This window comes from Suncus etruscus, chromosome 13 (assembly GCF_024139225.1).
Source record: "Suncus etruscus isolate mSunEtr1 chromosome 13, mSunEtr1.pri.cur, whole genome shotgun sequence".
In the NCBI taxonomy this organism is placed as follows: domain Eukaryota; kingdom Metazoa; phylum Chordata; class Mammalia; order Eulipotyphla; family Soricidae; genus Suncus; species Suncus etruscus.
Window position 1 is genome coordinate 98,375,403 of NC_064860.1, and position 22,053 is coordinate 98,397,455.

The 22,053-nt window shown below is 50.2% G+C and overlaps 2 protein-coding genes and 1 pseudogene across 2 annotated transcripts; 1 reads left to right on the forward strand and 2 right to left on the reverse strand.

Annotated features, from left to right (window-relative positions):
* Positions 1–959: 959 nt before the first annotated feature.
* On the reverse strand, positions 960–6,622 carry ICOSLG (inducible T cell costimulator ligand). Its single transcript, XM_049785630.1, has 7 exons — positions 6,609–6,622; positions 6,409–6,470; positions 4,605–4,934; positions 2,959–3,261; positions 1,471–1,634; positions 1,330–1,415; positions 960–963 (listed from the first exon to the last, which is right to left on the reverse strand). The coding sequence occupies exons 1-7, from the start codon at positions 6,620–6,622 to the stop codon at positions 960–962; spliced, it is 963 nt and encodes a 320-aa protein (XP_049641587.1).
* Positions 6,623–10,940: 4,318 nt separating this feature from the next.
* Positions 10,941–11,024, forward strand: LOC126026450 (uncharacterized; annotated as a pseudogene).
* Positions 11,025–13,233: 2,209 nt separating this feature from the next.
* On the reverse strand, positions 13,234–17,247 carry LOC126025911 (transmembrane protein 184C-like). The gene is made up of 3 exons (XM_049785631.1): positions 17,175–17,247; positions 13,348–14,283; positions 13,234–13,247 (listed from the first exon to the last, which is right to left on the reverse strand). Exons 1-3 carry the CDS (start codon positions 17,245–17,247, stop codon positions 13,234–13,236), a joined length of 1,023 nt encoding a protein of 340 aa, XP_049641588.1.
* Between the last annotated feature and the right edge of the window lie 4,806 nt (positions 17,248–22,053).

Consider the following 22,053-nt stretch of genomic DNA (forward strand, 5'->3'; position numbering starts at 1 on the left):
GAGTCAGACCCTCCAATGGTCTGAGGGACAGTGAACTGGCCCCCCGTTGAAAAAGTTTGAGGACCCCTGGAAGGAAGCGAACTTCCTGTACCCTAAAAGTCCTGGCGATCGAGTTCTGCCACCTTCCCAAACGACATAATGCTCTCTGTGAAAAATGGGGGCCCCGTTGGGCAGTTCCCAGTGGGATTGGGGTGCAGGCTGGGTCCTGTTCTGGAGTCCTGGGGGGTGGCCAGAAGGTCCGCCTGACTCCGTGAGTCCAGGGGGCAGCGATGCCTTCTCTGGTGAATGTGCTCGAAGATGCCCCAGAGTGGTTCCTGTGGTGGGGGGCGCCTGTGGAGCCTCAGGCAGCACCCAGGGGGGCATCAGGGTCCAGGTTCGAGTTCAGTGATGCTGGGCCATGGCTTCTGGTTCACCATGGTCTGAGCAGGAAGAGCAGATGGGGAAGTGAGCCTGGCAGATGCAGAGCCAGCAACCCAGGCCCTGCCCGGTGCCAGCCTCTGGGGTGGGGGTGCGGGCCCAGGAACAAGGAAGGTCCTACATGGGCCAGTGAAGTCTTGGGGTGCAGGCACAGCGGAAGCCTGTGGGATCTGGGGGCCTCCCGCCTGCTGGGGGACAGAATCGGCCTTGAGCATGGAGACAGAGGACCCCAACAGGCTCAGCACACCCAGAAACACCCGCCCCCATATCAGACAGGACTGAGCGTGGGCGCGTGGGAGTTAGGAGCAGGCTGGCACAGCCCCGGGTCCCTCTGTGGGGGGAACTTGGGGCACTCCAGGGGCCAGGGTGGAGGGAGCTGAGCGGTGCTGCCTGGAGGCGGCAGTGTGGGGTGTTGTGTGTGGAGTGTGGGTCCCGTGCCCGAGCCAGTGTAGCCTGTCACCTGGAAGCTGCACCAGCCGCCTCATCTCCCACGCACCTGTTGGAGCAAATGAGGGGTATGGAGGGGGGGCAGGGCCACGGAGTCACCTGCCCCCCATCAGGCATGCTGGTTATGGGCCACGTCCACATCACGTGGTCAGTCACGGGGCCACCCCGCAGTTTCCTTCTAGGGGGCAGGTGGCAGATGCTTCCCAGGTGCATCCCAGGTGGGTCCCCCCTCCTGCTCTGGGAAGAAACTGGAGCACCTTAGAACCCATCCCCTGGCTTAGGGCATCCCACAGCTGAGCCCAGGGGTACAGCAGCAGGAAGCTGGAAACCCCCATGATTCCACTCTTAGGGTCTCTCTATCTGGGGGGCTGGAAAACCCCAATGTACTCCCTGACCCCTCAGGGAGCCTACTGGGCAGTGGCCATGTCCACTCATTGACTCAGATAGCAGCACCTCCAAGCGTACCTTTCAGGGCCGCACAGCCCGCTGACCCCGTACCCCACTGGCCCTGCATCATAGCCTGCCCTCCGGGTCAGCCGCTTCCCGAAACCCTGGAGTTGCCACTCCCTATGGGGACAGACACCTGAGGCACGGTGTCCCGGGTACCTGTGTGGTGCTGTAGGGCCAGCGGTTCCGGCACAGCCAACCCACGGCCATGGCCAGGCTCACGCCCACCACCATGCCCACGGCCAGCAGCACCATCATGGACGTTCGGGGCTCCTCGGGCGGCCTGGGTGAGGGAGTGGTACCATTTTTTTGGTAGTGTTTTTCTATAAGAAAGGGAGATGGCCTGGGTGAGTGAGGGGTCCAGGGAGTGGGGATGGCCCAGTCTCAGGGTGCTCAGGGACGAGGTGCTACTGTAAGGACCCTGCCTCTGGTGGTCCCAGCCTCTTGGGCACAGATGTCTCCGGGTCACCCCTCCCTCATCCTGGACCCATGTGTGGCACCCATGGGCCTCGGCAGGATACAGGGATGCTCGCTGGCTTGTTAAAAATTAAAGTGGAGTGGGGCAGGAGAGATAGCATAGAGGTAAGGCATTTGCCTTGCATACAGAAGGACGGTGGTTCGAGTCCTGGCATCCCATATGGTCCCTCGAGCTTGCCAGGAGCAATTTCTGAGTGTAGAGCCAGGAGTAAACTCTAAGCACTGCCGATGTGACCCAAAAACCAAAAAAAAAAAAAAAAAAATGGGGAGGTGCTGGAGTGATAGCACAGTGGTAGGGTGTTGATGGACTTGGGTTCGATTCCTGGCATTTCATATGGTCCCCTGAGCCAGCCAGGAGCGATTTCTGATCACAGTGCTAGGAGTAACCCCTGAGCACCACTGGGTGTGGCCCCAAACCAAAAAAAAAAAAAATTAAAGTAGGGGGCCGGAGCGAGAACACAGTGGGGAGAGTGTTTGTTTGTTTCACATTGTGGCTGACTCCGGTTCCATCCCGGGCATCCCGCAGTACCACCAGGAGGGATCCCTGAGTGTAGAGCCGGGAGTGAGCCTTGAGCATCGCTGGATGTGACCCCAAAACAAAGTGGGGAGCAGATGGGTAGTTCAGCAAGGAGGGCATTTGTTTTGCACCCACATTCCATGTTCCCGAGAGAGAATCGCTTGGGAGAGAGGCTGGCCCAGGGGAAGTGCTCACAGTGCTCTGAGCACGAAGAGTGCTCCTGGGGACTGCTGGCTGCAGAGTGAGGGGCGGGGGTGTCCCTGAAAAGGTCATTGGCGTGATCTGCTGGTGACAGGGATGGTCTCGGTCACTCCTACACGAGGAACTGAGCGGCTGGAGTGATAGCACAGCGGTAGGGCATTTGCCTTGCAAGCACTGACCTGGGATGGACCTGGGTTCGATCCCCGGCGTCCCATAAGGTCCCCCGAGTCAGGTGCAATGTCTGAGTGCAGGACCAGGAACAACCCCTGAGCATCACCGCGTGTGGCACCCATCTCCCTCCCTCCCCATTGAGGAGCTGGGACACATGCAGCCCTCGCTGGGACTCAGGCTGCCCAGGGCCCGACTGCCCAGGGGGTACGGACTGGCCACCCTTGGCCCTGCTCCCACCCATGCCCAGCACCCCACTCCCGTCCCCACCTGACTGTACCCACCTGTGCCTTCTGCCTCACCCAGCTGCCGGCTGGTGCGGTTCTGGCCCAGCAGCTGGTTCTCCACGCAGCAGCGCACCTGGGCGGGCCGGGACTGGCGGAGACGCAGGACGCTGACCACGCTGTAGAGGCCACGCGCGCCACTCTGCACGGTGGTGTTTTGCAGCCCTCCGGCCAGCGGGCTGCCGTCCGCCTCGATCCAGTGCACCCTGGGCAGCGGGTACCCGTCGCTGGAGGTGCAGGTGCAAACTTGGTCCTCGCCAGCCTCGGGCTCCAGGCACGTCACCACGGGCTCGCTATAATTGGCTGGGGGAAGGGCGCATGGGTTCGAGCACGGGGGCGCGGGGCGCAGTGCTGGGTCAGTGCCTGTCAGTGGGGGTGCCTTCCTCCTGACAACACCCCCCCCCCCCCCGCTGTGCTTTCCAGCAGCCCCTATGGCCAGGTGAGAAATGGCTTCTCCTGGGACTAGGCCGGGCTGGGCAGGACTGAGTGCGGGTCCAAGTCCCGCTCCCCCTTCCCAAGCTGCCCATGATCCCGGTTCAACGAGGTGCGTCCCTGGCACCCTGAGACCCATGTGTGCCTAGCCCCCACCCCGCCATCACGGAATATCAGGAAGGGGAGAGAACGTGATTACATCTAGTTTCCATAAAAGAAAACACATGGGGCTGGAGTGACAGCACAGCGGGGAGGGCGTTCACGTTGCATGTGGCCGACCTGTCTTAGATCTCAAGCACCACCAGGAGTGACTCCTGAATACAGAGCCAGGAGTAAGCCCTGTGGACCACTGGGTGTGGGCCAAAAACAAAGGAAAGAAAACTCAGACAACTAACTCCTAGGGGCCGAGGGCCGGCGTGGTGGCGCTCGAGGTAAGGTGTCTGCCTGGCCAGCGCTAGCCTAGGATGGACCGCGGTTCTATTCCCCGGCGTCCCATAGGGTCCCACAAGCCATGAGTGACTTCTGAGCTCATAGGCAGGAGTAACTCCTGAGTGTCACTGGGTGTGTCCGAAAAACCAGGGGCCAAGGGTGCAGAACTGTGCAGAAGACCCGGGTTCGGGCCCAGGAACTCGAGGACAATGTAATACTCTCAGAAGCCAGAGCAATAGCACAGAGGGGAGGGTGTGTGCCTGGCACGTGGGTCCCCGGTATCCCATAGGGTCCCTTGAGCACTGCCAGGATAATTCCTGAGTAGAGTCAGAAGTAACGCCTGAGCCCCTCTGGATGTGGCCCAAACCCCCCAAATAGAATAATGAGAAAGATGGAGGGACTCAGCGCCTGCACAGTCAGAGCTCAGTCCGTGCGCCCGGTGTGATCTGGGGACCCCCTGGTCGGCGCTCCCATGAGGTGGGGGTCTAGTGGGTGTGACCTGGCCTGGCAGCGGCCCTGGCAGGAGCCCGGCCGGGCCTGTGGGTGAACCCCACTCACCCCAAGGAGGAAAAACAGGAGGGAGAGGAAGGGGCCAACCAGGGTGACCCCGAGTCCTCAGAAAGCTCACAGCAGAGACGGAGGAGGGTGCTGGCTGGGTGGCCTCTCTGCACGTCCCCGTGAGGATTTTCTCCCCAGGACAGAACTTCGAGGAGAGCCCAGAGCCCCGCCTGCCACCCACACCCTGCACCCTGCGCTTGTCCCGGGAGCTGCCTCCCGGAGCTCACCTCCTACGAGCAGCTGCACCGTCCGCTCCAGCATCTTCTCCATCTTCCGAAACACCAGGCAGCGATAGGGCGACTGGTCGGCGAGGGTGACGTTGGCCAGGTGCAGCGAGAAGTCGCCGCGTCGCATGTCGGTGGGCACCAGCTGGGCCCGGGGCTCCATGCGCTGCCCGGAGCCGTTCAGGTAGGAGGCGACACTCCTGTCCTTGGGCTGCTCCGGGATCTGCCAGTACACATGCAGCAGGTGCAGCTCGAGGCGGGTCGGCTCCGGGGACACACAGGGCAGCTTCACGCTGCTGCCCAGCAGGGCCGTCACCTTCGCGTCTGGTCTCCCTGGGGAAGGGGTAGGGACAGAGGTGCTTGTGCTGGGGCCCCACTGGGTGCTGTGCCCCCAATGTGTGTTTGGATCCCACCAAGTGCTGTGACCCCACGAGGAGATGTGACCCCACTAGGCACTGGGACCCCACTAAGTGATGGACCCACTGGGTGATAGGACCCCCACCAGGGGCTGTGACCTACTATGTGCCTGTGACCCCACGAGGTGCACTAGGTAATGTGACCCCCACCAGACGCTGTGACCTACTACGTGCCTGTGACCCCAGTAGATAATGTGACCCACTGGGTGCTGTGACCCCTCTAGGCGCTGTGACCTTCTACGTGCCCGTGACCCCACTAGATGATGTGACCCCACTAGGTGATGTGACCCCGCTAGGTGCTGTGACCCCCACTGGATGTTGTGACTTACTATGTGCCTGTGACCCCACTGGGTGCGGCAGGTGATGTGACCCCCACCAGACGCTGTGACCTACTACGTGCCTGTGAGTCTAGTAGGTGATGTGACCCCGACTGGGTGCTGTGACCCCACTAGTGATGTGACCCACTAGGCGCTGTGACCCCCACTAGATGTTGTGACTTACTATGTGCCTGGGACCCCACGAGGTGCATTAGGTGATGTGACCCCCACCAGACGCTGTGTCCTACTACGTTCCTGTGGGTCTAGTAGGTGATGTGACCCCCACTGGGTGTTGTGACCCCACGAGGTGATGTGGCCCCTACTAGGTGCTGTGACCCCACTAGTGATGTGACTTCCACTAGGCGCTGTGACCCCAGTAGATGATGCCACCCCGACGAGGTGCTGTGACCCCACTCCTGATGTGACCCCCACTGGGTGCTGTGACCTACTACGTGCCCGTGACCCCACTAGATGATGTGACCCCCACTAGGTGATGTGACCCCCACTGGATGTTGTGACTTACTATGTGCCTGGGACCCCACGAGGTGCATTAGGTGATGTGACCCCCACCAGACGCTGTGTCCTACTACGTTCCTGTGGGTCTAGTAGGTGATGTGACCCCCACTGGGTGCTGTGACCCCACGAGGTGATGTGACCCAGTAGATGATGCCACCCCGACGAGGTGCTGTGACCCCACTCCTGATGTGACCCCCACTGGGTGCTGTGACCTACTACGTGCCCGTGACCCCACTAGATGATGTGACCCCCACTAGGTGATGTGACCCCCACTGGATGTTGTGACTTACTATGTGCCTGGGACCCCACGAGGTGCATTAGGTGATGTGACCCCCACCAGACGCTGTGTCCTACTACGTTCCTGTGGGTCTAGTAGGTGATGTGACCCCCACTGGGTGCTGTGACCCCACGAGGTGATGTGACCCAGTAGATGATGCCACCCCGACGAGGTGCTGTGACCCCACTCCTGATGTGACCCCCACTGGGTGCTGTGACCTACTACGTGCCCGTGACCCCACTAGGTGATGCTGTGCCCCCGTCGGCGCAGCGCACACTCACCTGCTCGCAGGCGTCGGGGCGACAGCAGCAGCAGCAGCAGCAGCAGCAGGCGGGGTGCGGAGCTGCGGGGAGCGCAGGGGCAGGGCAGGGGGCGCACGCGGCTCAGCACCCCGGAACGCGCGAGAGAGTTGGGGGACCGAGGGACGGAGGAAGGGACGCGCCTACCCGCCCGGCCCGGCCCGGCCCCGCCTAACCCTGACCTTCTCCGCCGCATGGTGGGCCCGAGCCGGGGACCCGGGGCGCCGGGACGCGAACCCTGGAGCTCCGGACTCCGGAGCCGCCTCTCCAGCTCCGCGCAGCACGACCCGGTCCCGGGCCCCGCCCCTTGAAGGCCCCGCCCCCACAGACCACGCCCCTAGACGGCCCCGACCTCTCCCGTCGCAGGAAGCCACGCCCAGAGCCCAGCTCCGACCCGGGCCACGCCCACACACGCAGGCCACGCCCCAACCACGCCCATCACCAAGAGGACGCGCCCAGAATCCGCCCCGCCCGCGCCCCTCCCCTCCAAGGCCACGCCCACACCACCAGACCCCGCCCCCGCGCTCCGCCCCGGCCACGCCCATCTCCAGGCCACGCTGCCTCTTCTGAAGCCGCCCGCCTGCCTGTTCGCTTTCCACCGGCCGCACTCAGCTCCCGACCGCCGGCTGGACGGGCTGAGAGGCGCGTGCTCCGAGTGTTTCTCCGAGGAGAAAGGCCTCCTCCTCCTTCCCTCCGCCAGGCAGCCCAGCAAGCGCTGGTTGGCAACGCCCGGACTTCCGGCACATCGTGTCTCTGCAGAGAGGGACCGAGGAGTGGCGGAGCGGCTGCAATTGGGGGGGATCGGTGTGGCGGGTGTGGCCCCCGAACAAAGAAAGGCATAAAGGTGGATGGTGACCGCATCAAATGGCATCCCAGAAAAATATTAGGAGATCCCTCCATCTGTTTAGAGTCAAGGGAAGTTTACCCAGAAAGCCCACTTTTCTCTGATGTAACTTAGACAAGACCACTGTTGATTCCGATGTACCCTGTTCTCTCCTTTACTTTTGTTTTATGTGGGGTTCATGCAATACGTTCTCAGGGCTTACTCCTGGCTTTGTGCTCAGGAATCGCTCCTGGTAGGCTCAGGGCATCCTCTAGAGTGCCAAAGACTGAACCCAGGGCAGCCACATGCAAAGCCTGACCTGTTCTACTGCTCTCACTTCTTTATCTGTTCCAAGACCAAGCACAGACGCATACACCCCTTTGCCTAAAGCTGCTGGCAAGGCCAGGCACAAAATGCTCCAAATCTCTATTCAATGTCTCACACACACGAACCATTTTTTGCCCATTCCACCACCCACTTCCTTTCACAGAGCCTCTAAACATACCACAATGGCTCACAAGTGATCTGAAATGAAAATTGTTTGCCTAAAACTAGTCCGACATACACAGTCCCTGTTAAGTAAAAGTCCAAGAACTGCTAGACACGTACCGCTATGTACAATGTACAGCCAAACTCCAGTCCCCCTCATAGGCTTGCTAATTATCACTTGTAAAATTACTGAGATAAATTTCCAGCAGGTGGCAGTAAAATTCTTGGGGTGGGGGGGGAGGAGACCTTCTGATTTTCACAAACAAAATACCTAACAAAATAAAGATTCTATTAGAAGGAAGGTAAGTGCTCATTAGGTCTGAGAGTTCTGTGACTTTTGACACTACTCCAGGGGCCGGAGAGATAGCATTGAGATAAGGCATTTGCCTTTCATTCAGAAGGTCATTGGTTGGAATTCAGGCATCCCATTTGGTCCCCCAAGTCTGCCAGGAGCGATTTCTGAGCCTGGAGCCCTGAGGGCTGCCAGGTGTGGGGCCACAGCCCTTTGATGCTCAGGGGTTACTCCTGGCTAAGCGCTCAGAAATTGCCTCTGGCAGTCCTTCCTTGGCTAGCGCTTGCAAGGCAGACACCTTCCTCTAGCGCCACCTCTCTGGCCCCCAAAAAAGTATTTTTAAAAGCTCATAAACAAGGATTTTTAATACTTAGAAATAACAATAACATTTAGTCTAACTCTAAGTGATAGTACAACAATATTACAGTATAAAATTTATGGTATGGGGGGCCCAGAGAGATAGCACAGCAGCGTTTGCCTTGCAAGCAGCCGATCCAGGACCAAAGGTGGTTGGTTTGAATCCCAGTGTCCCATATGGTCCCCCGTGCCTGCCAGGAGCTATTTCTGAGCAGACAGCCAGGAGTAACCCCTGAGCACTGCTGGGTGTGGCCCCAAAACAAAACAAAACAAAAAACAAAAAAAATTATGGTATGGGTGTACAAGTTATCACACACACACCCCAATGTGCCCAATACCCTCTGAAATGCCCCTTACGTTGTTTCTAGTTCACCTCACATTCCATACTGCCACACACATAGGATTTGATTGGTAGTCAAAGACCAAGACTTTGCCACTGTTCAATAATGTCTATTTCCTTACAAATCAAAATTTTTTCTTTTTTTTAAAACAGAATTTTTATAATAGCATCACAGATGTTTACAAAACAAACACTTCCCCTCTTTTTTTTTTTTTTTTTTTTTTTTTTTTGGTTTTTGGGCCACACCTGGCGATGCTCAGGGGTTACTCCTGGCTGTCTGCTCAGAAATAGCTCCTGGCAGGCACAGGGGACCATATGGGACACCGGGATTCGAACCAACACCTTTGGTCCTGGATTGGCTGCTTGCAAGGCAAACGCCGCTGTGCTATCTCTCCGGGCCCACTTCCCCTCTTTTATAACAAATGATTAACGCACCAAAAAATGACTATGCCTTGACAAAAAAAAATTGAAATGGATGAAATATTATCAAAGAAAATGATTCAAGTGCCAAAATGAACAACCCTGCTCCTGAAAGCATTAAAAGTCCCAGGCCAGAGAAGTCTAGGAACACAGTGCTTGCTTTCTGTGGAGCTGATCATCCCTCCTGCAATATGATCTGCCAAGCAGCAGGCGCCTGATCTTGGTGCATAGCTGGGTGTGGTCCAAGAAGCTAAAAGTATTTTTTGAAAACTCCTTCACTATTCAAATCAACTGTGCATCCACAGAAGGAAAAATTATAGTTCAAACCTAATCAGCAAAGTATAAAGTTGAGAGGCAATCTACTGTGATATGTTAGGGGAAAAATATTTAAAATAAGGGCCGCTCCTGGCTGGGGTTGGCCCAGTAGAACCCGATGGGTTGGTGCTAAGGGGGGTGTAGTGCTGGTGTCTTGCACTAAGTCATAAGCAAGACGATCAAGTAAAAAGTGTGTTCTTGTTTTTCTATGATTCTCTTAATTTTGAAAAACAAAAACAAACAAAAAACCAACCTATGGGGCCAGAGAGATAGCATGGAGGTAAGGCGTTTGCCTTTCATGCAGAAAGTCATCGGTTTGAATCCTGGCGTCCCCTATGGTCCCCCAAGCCTGCCAGGAGCTATTTCTGAGCATGGAGCCAGAATAACCCCTGAGCACTGCCGGGTGTGACCCAAAAACCACAAAAAAAAAAAAAAAATCCAACCTATACAAATGAGTATGTGACTTGCGGAGGGTCTTTACTGGAATGGTTTACACTTTGGGTTAACAATAAATACAGCATGTGTGACGAAATGGAATTGCTTTCATGTCTTTCCTGTGATCATGGACATAGTCTCATAAGTAATAATTCAAAAAGAACATAATTGATTTCTCTGCTAAATTTTCTGCCTGCTTTATCACTAAGTTCCAGAAGACGATCACGGATCAAGTCAACACACCAAACTGTGCGGCCTCTGATTTCCACCTCTTGCTTGCTTCCATTGAAGAGCTCTTTACCTGGAAAAAGCATTAATTAAGGATATGAAGTAAGGATATTACACAGAATTTTACTTTAAAATAAGCAAGATATGAAGGGAGGAAAGCCCCAATTGGTGCTTTGAAGGCCTGGTAACTCGCAGGCAACTGTGCCAACTGTTTAGGTCAAGTGCCCAAAGACAGAGCAAACAATCTTTTTAAGGTATTCATTTAGGTGGCTAGATAAATAACACAGTGGTTCATTTTTTAACTTTTAATTCTTTTAAGTTTCATACTTTAATCCATCTGCCAACAAGGCCCCCAGCCTGGCCAGACAGGACCATCCCCAGAAGGAGATGAGCCCTGCCCAAAGTCATGAGGAAGATTCTAGAGAGAAAGGAGAGAGGGAGGCTCCAGCTTTCTGATGATCCTTAAAATGATTGGCTATTGTCTAAGGGTACCTTCCTACTGCTCTCTTTTCCTTTTCTGATCGGCTACCTAGGATGGCCAGAGAGCTTGAGGGGGGGCATATTTCTATGGAAATAGGCTAAGATAGCAGTTTCAAATGCTTGCCTTACATGCAGAGATGACCCCAGTTTCATCCCTAGCATGATCACATCTGGTTCCACAAATGGAACACCATCAGGAGGACCGTCGATAATAGAGCCAGGAGTCTAATCTCCATTCCCGATTATTTTTCATTTTTATTAGTTTTTTTTGTTTTGTTTTGGGGCCACCCCTGACAGTGCTCGGGGCTACTCCTGGCTCTGAGCTCAGAAGTTCTCAAGGATGAAAGAGACTATGTTCTGCAACACGCACATGGTTAAGGCACTGCCACCTATTTTGTGGCATGTAACCGATAAAAACTTCATTTATGCTTGCTCTTCAAGCCCATATTCTCCCTTGAATTTCTCTCTCTTATTTCTCTCTCTCTCACACATGTGTCTATGTTATTTGCTTAGTTCCACCCTGAAGAAGCCTGTGTTCTCTCTTGAACACATATTTCTCCCTTACTTTTTTCTTTTTTTTCTTTTTTCTTTTAATTTTGGGGTCACGCCTGGCGGCGCTCAGGGGTTACTCCTGGCTCTCTGCTCAAAAATCGCTCCTGGCAGGCACAGGGGACCATATGGGATGCCGGGATTCGAACCACCATTCTTCTATGTGACAGGCAAATGCCTTATCTCCATGCTATCTCTCCGGCCCCTATTTCTCCCTTTCTATGCCCTTACATACTTTCATTTATTTATTTGGGGGGTTGGTCTATTTGGGGCCACACCTGGCAGTACTCGGTGTTGTTCTGGCTCTGCACTCAGGCATTAGTTCTGACAGTGCTCAGGGGACCAGGGGTGTGCAAGGGATCAAACCAGGGTAGCCAGGTGAAGGCAAATGCCCTGCCCACTGTACTATCACTCCCGGCCTGCCTCACATCATTTTAATGAGTTTCACTAGAAATTTTCTTGCTTCACACACACAGAGTCATTTAAAATCTCCAAACGTCTGGCTTTATTTTTGATAACTGTTATCAATGATATCTGATTCAATAAGATAGGCAGTTGCTATATTCAGAAAACATACCGTATATGAAATAGATGATATTCAAGCTAAATCTTAGCAGATATGTAAAATTTAAACTAAATATAAAATCTGGGGTTTGGGGCCTCAGTGATGCTGCCCCCCCCCCCCCAGGGCCCTCCTGATTTCACAAAGCGGCCATTGTGAGTGGAATGTTGGGCCCCGTCACTGGGGCGACGCCTCGGATTTCCTCAGAGACTGCGAGCGCTCTTGAAGAGGAAGGCCTACTAATGTCGAGCTCCCGCAATTCAAATAAGTTTCATTGGAAGCGCTGGCTTCGGCCAATAATTTTGACCCTCTACTTCCTGACCCTGGTCCTGGCCGTCCCCGTGGTCATCTGGCAGCTGCAGCGCCACAACTGGAGCATCCACACCAAGGCCTGGTTTATCGCGGGGATCGGCGTGCTGTTCACCTTGCCCGTGTCCCTCTGGGGCATCCTGCAGCACGTCGTGCACCTGTCGAGGCCTGACCTGCAGAAGCCCATCATCAGGATCCTCTGGATGGTGCCCATCTTCAGCCTGGCCAGTTGGGGCTGTCTGCTCTGGCCCGACCACGCCACCTACCTGGAGACCCTCCGCGAGTTCTACGAGGCCTTTGTCATCTACAGCTTCATGGGCCTCTTGGCCAACTTCGTCCAGGCCCAATACCCGAGTCTGGAAGCCATCCTGGAGGCCAAAGGGAAGCAAAGGTTTCCCTTCCCCTTCTGCTGGTGTCCCCCGCACCAGGCGGGACAGAGAGTGCTCTGCCGATGCAAGCTGGCGGTGCTGCAGCACATCACCATCAGGCTCTTCAGCTCCGTCATCGCTGCCATCTGCGAGTTCCTCCACGTCTACAAGCATGGAACCATCAGCGTGTCCAGTGCTTGGCTGTACTTGGCCATCCTCAACGGAGTGTCAGAGACCTTCGCCGTCTATTCCCTCGTGGTGCTCCACCAAGCCCTCAAGGAGGAGCTGAAGCCCATCCAGCCCGTGGGGAAGTTTGTGTGCATGAAGCTGGTGCTATTTCTGACCAACTGGCAAGGAGTGATCATCGCAGGGCTCTTGAAGTCGCACGTGATATCCGACACCTCCACCTGGGACTGGCAAACGGCCAAGGCAGTGGGCGCAGGGCTGCAGAACTTTGCCCTCTGTATGGAGATGTTCGTGGCTGCCATCGTTTTCCAGTACAGCTACTCGTACACGCCCTACATGAAAGAACAACGGAGAGGTACGTTTTGGTCCTTCTTCTGGGAGATCTGGGATGTGTCAGATATTACAGAAGACGTAGTCGCACAGGCCATGGGGTTCACGGAGTGCTTATGTGGCAGCACGAAAGGTATGAGGACAGAAAAGGATGCGTGTGTCATTGAATTGCCGGCTTCCTCACCAGACACACTTCCCACCGCGAGTGCCTCACCAGCCTCCTCTGGGAACCAGCCAGGCATTGGACACGCACTGCCATCGCTTTATTGACTCTGCATATTGACTCTGCCGGCAATTCAATGACACACGCATCCTTTTCTGTCCTCATACCTTTCGTGCTGCCACATAAGCACTCCGTGAACCCCATGGCCTGTGCGACTACGTCTTCTGTAATATCTGACACATCCCAGATCTCCCAGAAGAAGGACCAAAACGTACCTCTTCGTTGTTCTTTCATGTAGGGCGTGTACGAGTAGCTATACTGGAAAGCGATGGCAGCCAAGAGCATCTCCATACAGAGGGCAAAGTTCTGCAGCCCAGCGCCCACTGCCTTGGCCGTTTGCCAGTCCCAGGTGGAGGTGTCGGATATCACGTGCGACTTCAAGAGCCCTGCGATGATCACTCCTTGCCAGTTGGTCAGAAATAGCACCAGCTTCATGCACACAAACTTCCCCACGGGCTGGATGGGCTTCAGCTCCTCCTGGAGGGTTTGGTGGAGCACCACGAGGGAATAGACGGCGAAGGCCTCTGACACTCCGTTGAGGATGGCCAAGTACAGCCAAGCACTGGACACGCTGATGGTTCCATGCTTGTAGACGTGGAGGAACTCGCAGATGGCAGCGATGATGGAGCTGAAGAGCCTGATGGTGATGTGCTGCAGCACCGCCAGCTTGCATCGGCAGAGCACTCTCTGTCCCGCCTGGTGCGGGGGACACCAGCAGAAGGGGAAGGGAAACCTTTGCTTCCCTTTGGCCTCCAGGATGGCTTCCAGACTCGGGTATTGGGCCTGGACGAAGTTGGCCAAGAGGCCCATGAAGCTGTAGATGACAAAGGCCTCGTAGAACTCGCGGAGGGTCTCCAGGTAGGTGGCGTGGTCGGGCCAGAGCAGACAGCCCCAACTGGCCAGGCTGAAGATGGGCACCATCCAGAGGATCCTGATGATGGGCTTCTGCAGGTCAGGCCTCGACAGGTGCACGACGTGCTGCAGGATGCCCCAGAGGGACACGGGCAAGGTGAACAGCACGCCGATCCCCGCGATAAACCAGGCCTTGGTGTGGATGCTCCAGTTGTGGCGCTGCAGCTGCCAGACGACCACGGGGACGGCCAGGACCAGGGTCAGGAAGTAGAGGGTCAGGATGAATGGCCGAAGCCACGCTTCCAATAAAAATTATTTGACTTGCGGGAGCTCGACATTATGGCCTTCCTCCCAGAGAGCTCACGCAGTCTCCAAAAAATCTCCCCACCCCCCTATCCCTCCACCCCCATCCCCACACCCCCATCCCCTATCCCCACCCCCCCACCTCTGACCCCCTCCCCCCAATATTTCCAGTGACAGAATTGGACTCTCGGGAGCTCAATATAATTGTCTTACTCCCAGAGAGAACGCAGTCTCCGAGGAAATCCCCCCACCCCCCCCATCCCCACCCCCACCCCCCCACTCTGCCTCGGCCTCGTCCCAGTGATGGGGCCCAAACAATCCAGGCTTCGGAAAACTCTCATTGGTGGTTGTTGATGGGCCCCAGTGAGACAGCCGACTGCCCAGGCACCATCCAAAGCAATCTGGTAAGGGCTTCTAGAGATCAGGCTTCAACAAGTGCACTAGGTGCTGCAGCCTTGCCCCATGTGTACGGGCATAGAGAACAGTCCAGAGTCCCCTGAGATGAACCATGCCTTCTGTGGATGCTCACGTGGCGCTGCAGCTGCTACATAGAAAGGGCACGGCCAGGATCAGGAGGGTTAGAGTTAGGTTAGGGTGCGTTCAGTGCTCCTCAAACTATGGCCCATGTGCCGCCTATTGCATTTGTTCCTGTATTTTTTCCTTGTATTCAAAATAAGATATATGCATTGTGCATCTATCTTTGTTCATTAGTTTTGCTTTTACTATAGTTTGGCCTCCAACAGTACGAGGGACAGTAAACAGGCCCCATGTTTAAAAAAGTTTGAGAACCCCTAAACTAGAAGGAGGGTCAGCGCTTTAGAGGAGGAGGAGATTGAGGAGGGGTAGGGATAGGAGGGACTGGGGGAGGACTGGGAATCCTAAATTATTTAAAGTAATCCCTGCTAGCAAAGGAGTTTATACTGGTATTTTGAAAGTACAAACTAATTCTTGGGCCAGAGAGATGCCCAAAGCGCTGGAGTGCATGCATTGCACATGAGACACTTGGGCCTGATCCCTGGCACTGCATACTGATGACCCCTCCAAACTCTGCCAGGAGACTGGAGCAACAATCTGGGAGTATTTCTAAGTACCAAAGGAAATGGTCTCCAAACCAAAAAGAATACAAACATGATTTCTATTTTCTTTTTTTCTTACTACCTTTCTTTGTGTTGTGTATATGTGTGTACAACATATGATTCCCTTATTTTGTTCTGTGTATAGCTTATAGATTTTATTTTTCTTCACAGATAATGCCTATTGTATCTGATCTGAAGAAAGAGAAAGAAAGGAAAGATAAAGATAGAAAGAAAACATGAAAGAAAGGAAAGAAGGAAAGAAAGAGAAGAGAAAGAAGGGAGAAGAAAGAAAGAAAGAAAGAAAGAAAAGAAAGAAAGAAAGAAAGGAGGAAGGAAGGAAGGAAGGAAGAGGAGGAAAAGAAGGAAAGAAAAAGAAATAAAGGAAATAAGGAAGGAAAGAAAGGAAGGGGAAGAAAAGGAAAGAAAAGAAATGGAAGTAAAGGAAAGAAAGAAAAGGAAGAAAGAAAAAGAAAAGAAAGGAAAGGAAAGAATAAAAGGAAAAGAAAATAGAAAGAAAAGGGAAAGAAAAAAGAAAGAAAAGAAAAATGAAGTGAAGAAAGAGGAAAAAGAAAAGAAAGGAAGGGAGAAAAAGGAAGAAAACAAAGAAGGCAAGAAAGAGAAAGGAAGAAAGGAAAGAAAGGAAGAAACTAGAAAGAAAAGAAAAAAGGAAGTAAAGAATGAAAAGTAAAGAAAGAAAAGAAAGAAAAACAGAAAGGAAAGAAAGGAAGGGAAAAAAGAGAGAAAGGAAAGAGAAAACAATAGGAAAATGGAAGGAAAGAAAGAAAAGAGAAAGAAAAGAAAGAAAAAGAAGGAAAGAAAGAATGAAAGGAAGGAAGAGAGAAAAAGAAAAAGAGAAAGAAAAGGAAGAAAAGAAAAGAAGACAGAAAACAAAAAGAGAAATTAGGAAGAAAGAAAGAAAGAGGAAAAAAAGAAGAAGGAAGTACAGAAAGAAAAGAAAGAGAAAGCCTTGGCCTGAAATTATAGAAATTTCAGACATTGACAAAAAGGAAAATGAAAGAAAGGGGAACCAATTAAGAAAATTGGATCCCTATTTCACACTGTAAACAAAAGTTAAATGAATTCATGTTCTTTATATTAGACTTGACTATATAAAATTCATTGAGGAAAACACAACCAGTATTTCTCTTAAATCGTGACCTCAGAGAAGTCTACACTGGTGAAAGGATTGGTGTTGGATCATTCTATGTTTCAAACTCAGTCACAAGGAACTTTCTAACTTTGTGGTTCATGGTGACTTGATTAAAAATAAAAAGTAGTAATTCATGAAAATATTCTGCTGGCAAAAGAAACAAAAGTAGAAACGAACAAAGGAGACTATATAAAACAAAGATACTTCTGCATTGTGCAAGAAATGAAGTCTAAAGCTCAAACACACCATGCTAATTGGAAGGATTTGCAGACCAGACATCAGACCATAAAAAACAGGACTGATATTAAAGATACATAAAGGATGCTCTCCAACAAAATAAAAAGCCAGTTCAAACATTGGGAGAGGAAAAGAATTGACACATGCTCAAGATGGGAACTTGACCAGCAAGCACAGGGAAAAAAATGTTTGTCATCACCTCAAATAAGGGAACTGCAAATCAAAGTGAAAATTAAATCACTTTACACCTGCGACAATAGTCTAGCAAAGGCCAGAAGATAGTGTTAGTGGAGATATGCCAGCAAAGAACTTTGATTCACCATTGATAGGACTGTATTTTGGTTTAGCTAAATATACCTGAACACTTATGCTATCATAGCATTGTTGACAAACAGCCGGATCTATAAATGGCCCAAGTACCCACCATCAGGTGAGAAGATGAAGACATTGTACACGGACACATTGGAATACCACTCAACTTGAAGAACCAGTGACATTTTGCATTTTGCTGAAATGGAATTTTGCTGGATGGAACTGGAGTCCTTGAGGATAAATGAACCAAGAAGGAATGGACAAATGTCAGATGATCATGCTCCTGTGGAATGGGAAGAAACAAAGTAGGTGTCTTAGGAAAAAAACAATCAACATTGGGATTCAATCCCAAGACATGATTGTACTAGCACTGGGAATGAATAGAAACTGTGTGTGTGTATAGAAACTGTGTGTGTGAATAGAAACTGTGTGTGTGTGTGTGTGTGTGTGTGTGTGTGTGTGTGTGTGTGTATGTGCTGGGAGAACTTAAGCCACATCAGAACTCAGGGTTTATTCCTGCGTTTGTCCTCAGAGCTCAGCCTGGTGATACTGGTGATGTTCAGGGGACCATATGTGGGGCTGGGAGTCAAATGTGTTTGGCCACATGCTAGGCATAACTCTACCTGCTGCACTATCAGATTATCTTGCTCTTTGTGCCTGCTTTGAGTTGGCCTAAGTGAATTTTTATCTCAATTCTGTTTCTTATTTTTAGACTTTATTTAAGCATTGTGATTGCAAATTATTCATTGTAGAATGCACATCACCCTTCACCAGTGCACCCTTCCCACCATCCATGTCTCTAGGTTCCATCCAACGCTCTCACCTACCCCAGCCTGTCTCTAGGGCAGACAATTTGTTCCTCCCTTCCTCCCTCCGTCCCTCCCTCTCTTTTTCTCTCTTTTTCTGTCTGTGGTTTGCACTCTTGTTAATGGAGGGTGCCTTGCGTGTCTCTTTCTGCCATTTCAGTACTGAATTCTTGTCCAGAGTGATGAGTTCCAGCTACCATGGGCCTAATAGACCTTCTCTGCTCTACCTTCACTCACCGCTCTTTGTGGTAAGCTTCCTATCCTGAATTGGATCTCCTGACCCTTGTCTCTCTTGTCTATGGATATTAAGATCATACTATCTCTTGTTTTTCTTATATCCCGCAAATGAGTGGATCTGACCCTAAATGAGCCAGAATCTGGAAACAACCCAGGTGCCAGGAAACAAATGAGTAGCGAAAGAATCGGTGGTATATCTACACAATGGAATACTTGCAGCCATTAGGAAAAGTGAAGTCATTAAACTCACTTGTATATGGAGCCTATTATGCGAAGAGAAATGAGTCAGAGGGAAAGAGATAGACATAGAACAACCAATTCTGTTACTTTGAAGTAAATTGGTTTATTTAAAAGTACTTAATTTTAGTTTTCTTTTTACTAATATATTTATTAAGAATCATGATTACAAACATGTTTGTGGTTGGCTTTTAGTTACAAAGAACATTCCCCTTCACCAGTGCAACATTCTCACCATTAATGTCCCCAATTCCCCCCTCCATTACCCCTTACCTGTGTTTGAGACAGGCATTCTACTTCTCTCTCTCTCTCTCTCTCTCTCTCTCTCTCTCTCTCTCTCTCTCTCTCTGTCCCTTTGTCATGATAGTTGTCTGTGTAGTTATTTCTCTAACTGGACTCATTGTGGTAAGCTTCATATCATGGGCCGATTTTCCAGCCCTCATCTCTATTGTCTCTGTGTATTACTACCACAATGTCTTTTATTTTTTAAAACCCATAGATGAGCCAAAGTATTCTGTGTCCATCTCTCTCTGTCTTTCTGCCTTACTTCACTAAGCACGATAGTTTCCGTGTCCATCCATGTATAGGAATATTTTATGACTTCATTTTTATTATGGCTGCAGAGCATTACATTGTATATTCTTTTTTTTTTTTTTGTGGTTTTTGGGTCACACCCGGCAGTGCTCAGGGGTTACTCCTGGCTCCATGCTCAGAAATTGCTCCTGGCAGGCACAGGGGACCATATGGGACGCTGGGATTCGAACCGATGACCTCTTGCATGAAAGGCAAACGCTTTACCTCCATGCTATCTCTCCAGCCCCTACATTGTATATTCTACTTTAGTGATTGACGTTATTTTTTAGGATGTTTTCAAAGTTAAAACTCTCAGTTTTTATGTATCATTTAGCAAAAATTGATTGTGCAGTTTTAAAATAACACATTTAGTATAGGCCAGTTATGGCATTCAATGGAAGGTTTGTTCCTGATTTTTACTTTTCCCTAGGTTTACCCATAGTGTGGGGCATTAGCCAATACTGGAGGCTCTTCAGGAACCAACAGACCTGACTCTGCACCTGGGGAAACACAAGCCCCACAGCAGGAACTACTGGACCTGGACACCAGCAGTTTATCCAACAAATGCTGCCAGCTCTTGCTGAAGTAAATTCTCAAGTAATGGCACTTTCTTATTCGTGTTTTATAATTTTAATGTTCAAAATTTCCATTCCCCCATAAGAAAGGAAAGGGATGGTACTTTGATGTGTAATGAAAGGCACAATATTAGTATAGTGATCACAAGATAGGTCACACAAAGATTGTTAAATGTGGTATTAAAGGAGACAATGCAGACACTATAGAAAATGTTCCAGGTATTGTGAAGAAATGCTACTACTCAAGGCTTAATGTTTAGACTTGCCTTATAAAATGCATCTTTGGTCATCTTCCTTAAACAGTTTATTTTGGGAAAAGTTACTTAAAAAGTTTTCTAAAAATGTGTCACGGAGGGATAGAACTTTGGTTATAACTTTGAGAACCAACCTATCTAGGTTTCTTTGCTTTTGATTTGGGGCACAAAACCCCAGTGATATTCAGATTGATGGCTGGTTGCCTCTAGTGGAACCTGGGACCATGCCTTTTGGGATAGAGACCTGCATGCAGGCTATACTCTCAACCTGTTGGGCTACTTCTCTGCCCTTTGTATTCTATCTAGTTTGTTTGGATTTACAAAATTCTGACTATTTTTAGCTCACTCACCATAACCTCCTTTGGTAATGTTAAATATTTAAATTCGAGATAAAGCTAAAAATGTGGAATTCTGATAATTCTCTTGCATATGAAAACATTTCATTGATTTTACTAAAAATGTGCCACTATACACAATGCTGAACTATAGGTGGCACCCCCTGTATGGCAAAAGTACAGCATACTTTGATTTTTAATCTTTAATTAAACCATAGTGGGTTGTGTTTAATTATTTTTAAAATAAAATTTAAAAAATAGGACGAATATTAAAGATACATAAATTAAAGTATGATGTCCAACAAAATAAAAAGCCAGTTCAAACATTGGGAGAGGAAAAGAATTGACACATGCTCAAGATGGGAACTTGACCAGCAAGCACAGGGAAAAAAATGTTTGTCATCACCTCGAATAAGGAAAATGCAAATCAAAGTGAAAATTAAATCACTTTGCACCTGTGACAATAGTCTAGCAAAAGCCAGAAGATAGTGTTAGTGGAGATATGCCAGCAAGGAACTTTCATTCACCATTGATAGGACTGTATTTTGGTTTAGCTAAATATACCTGAACACTTATGCTATCATAGCATTGTTGACAAACAGCCAGATCTATAAATGGCCCAAGTACCCACCATCAGGTGAGAAGATGAAGACATTGTACACGGACACATTGGAATACCACTCAACTTGAAGAACCAGTGACATTTTGCATTTGCTGAAATGGAATTTTGCTGGATGAAACTGGAGTCCTTGAGGATAAATGAACCAAGAAGGAATGGACAAATGTCAGATGATCATGCTCCTGTGGATTGGGAAGAAACAAAGTAGGTGTCTTAGGAGAAAAACAATCAACATTGGGATTCAATCCCAAGACATGATTGTACTAGCACTGGGAATGAATAGAAACTGTGTGTGTGTGTGTGTGTGTGTGTGTGTGTGTGTGTGTGTGTGTGTGTGTGTGTGTGTGTGTGTGTGTGTATACTGGGAGACCTTAAACCACATCAGATTGTACTCAGGGCTTATTCCTGTCTTTGTCCTCAGAGCTCAGCCTGGTGATACTGGTGATGTTCAGGGGACCATATGTGGAGCTGGGGATCAAATATGTTTGGCCACATGCTAGGCATAACTCTACCTGCTGCACTATCAGATTATCTTGCTCTTTGTGACTGCTTTTGAGTTGGCCTAAGTGAAGTTTTATCTCAATTCTGTTTCTTATTTATTTAGACTTTATTTAACCACTGTTATTATAAATTATTCATTGTAGAATGCACATCACCCTTCACCAGTGCACCCTTCCAACCACCCATGTCTCTAGGTTCCATCCAAAGCTCCCACCTACCCAGCCTGTCTCTAGGGCAGACAATTTGTTCCTCCCTTCCTCCCTCCGTCCCTCCCTCTCTTTTTCTCTTTCTGTCTGTGGTTTGCACTCTTGTTAATGGAGGGTGCCTTGCGTGTCTCTTTCTGCCATTTCAGTACTGAATTCTTGTCCAGAGTGATGAGTTCCAGCTACCATGGGCCTAATAGACCTTCTCTGCTCTATCTTCGCTCACCGCTCTTTGTGGTAAGCTTCCTATCCTGAATTGGATCTCCTGACCCTTGTCTCTCTTGTCTATGGATATTAAGATCATACTATCTCTTGTTTTTCTTATATCCCACAAATGAGTGAATCTGACCTTAAATGAGCCAGAATCTGGAAACAAACCAGGTGCCAGGAAATAAATGAGTAGCTAAAGAATCGGTGGTATATCTACACAATGGAATACTTGCAGCCATTAGGAAAAGTGAAGTCATGAAACTCGCTTCGACATGGATGGATATGGAGCCTATTATGCGAAGAGAAATGAGTCAGAGGGAAAGAGATAGACATAGAACAACCAATTCTGTTACTTTAAAGTAAATTGGTTCATTTAAAAGTACTTAATTTTAATTTTATTTTTATTAATATATTTATTAAGAACCATGATTACAAACATGT

Coding starts and splice junctions, on each gene's coding strand:
- LOC126025911 (XM_049785631.1), bottom strand. CDS start 17,247: ATGTCACTGGTTCTTCAAGTTGAGTGGTATTCCAATGTGTCCGTGTAC. Junction 14,284..17,174: donor CTTCATCTTCTCACCTGATG/GTGGGTACTTGG, acceptor TTTTATTGGAAG/CGTGGCTTCGGCCATTCATC.
- ICOSLG (XM_049785630.1), bottom strand. Junction 3,262..4,604: donor GGTGCAGCTGCTCGTAGGAG/GTGAGCTCCGGG, acceptor CCCTTCCCCCAG/CCAATTATAGCGAGCCCGTG. Junction 1,416..1,470: donor GGCCCTACAGCACCACACAG/GTACCCGGGACA, acceptor TGGCAACTCCAG/GGTTTCGGGAAGCGGCTGAC.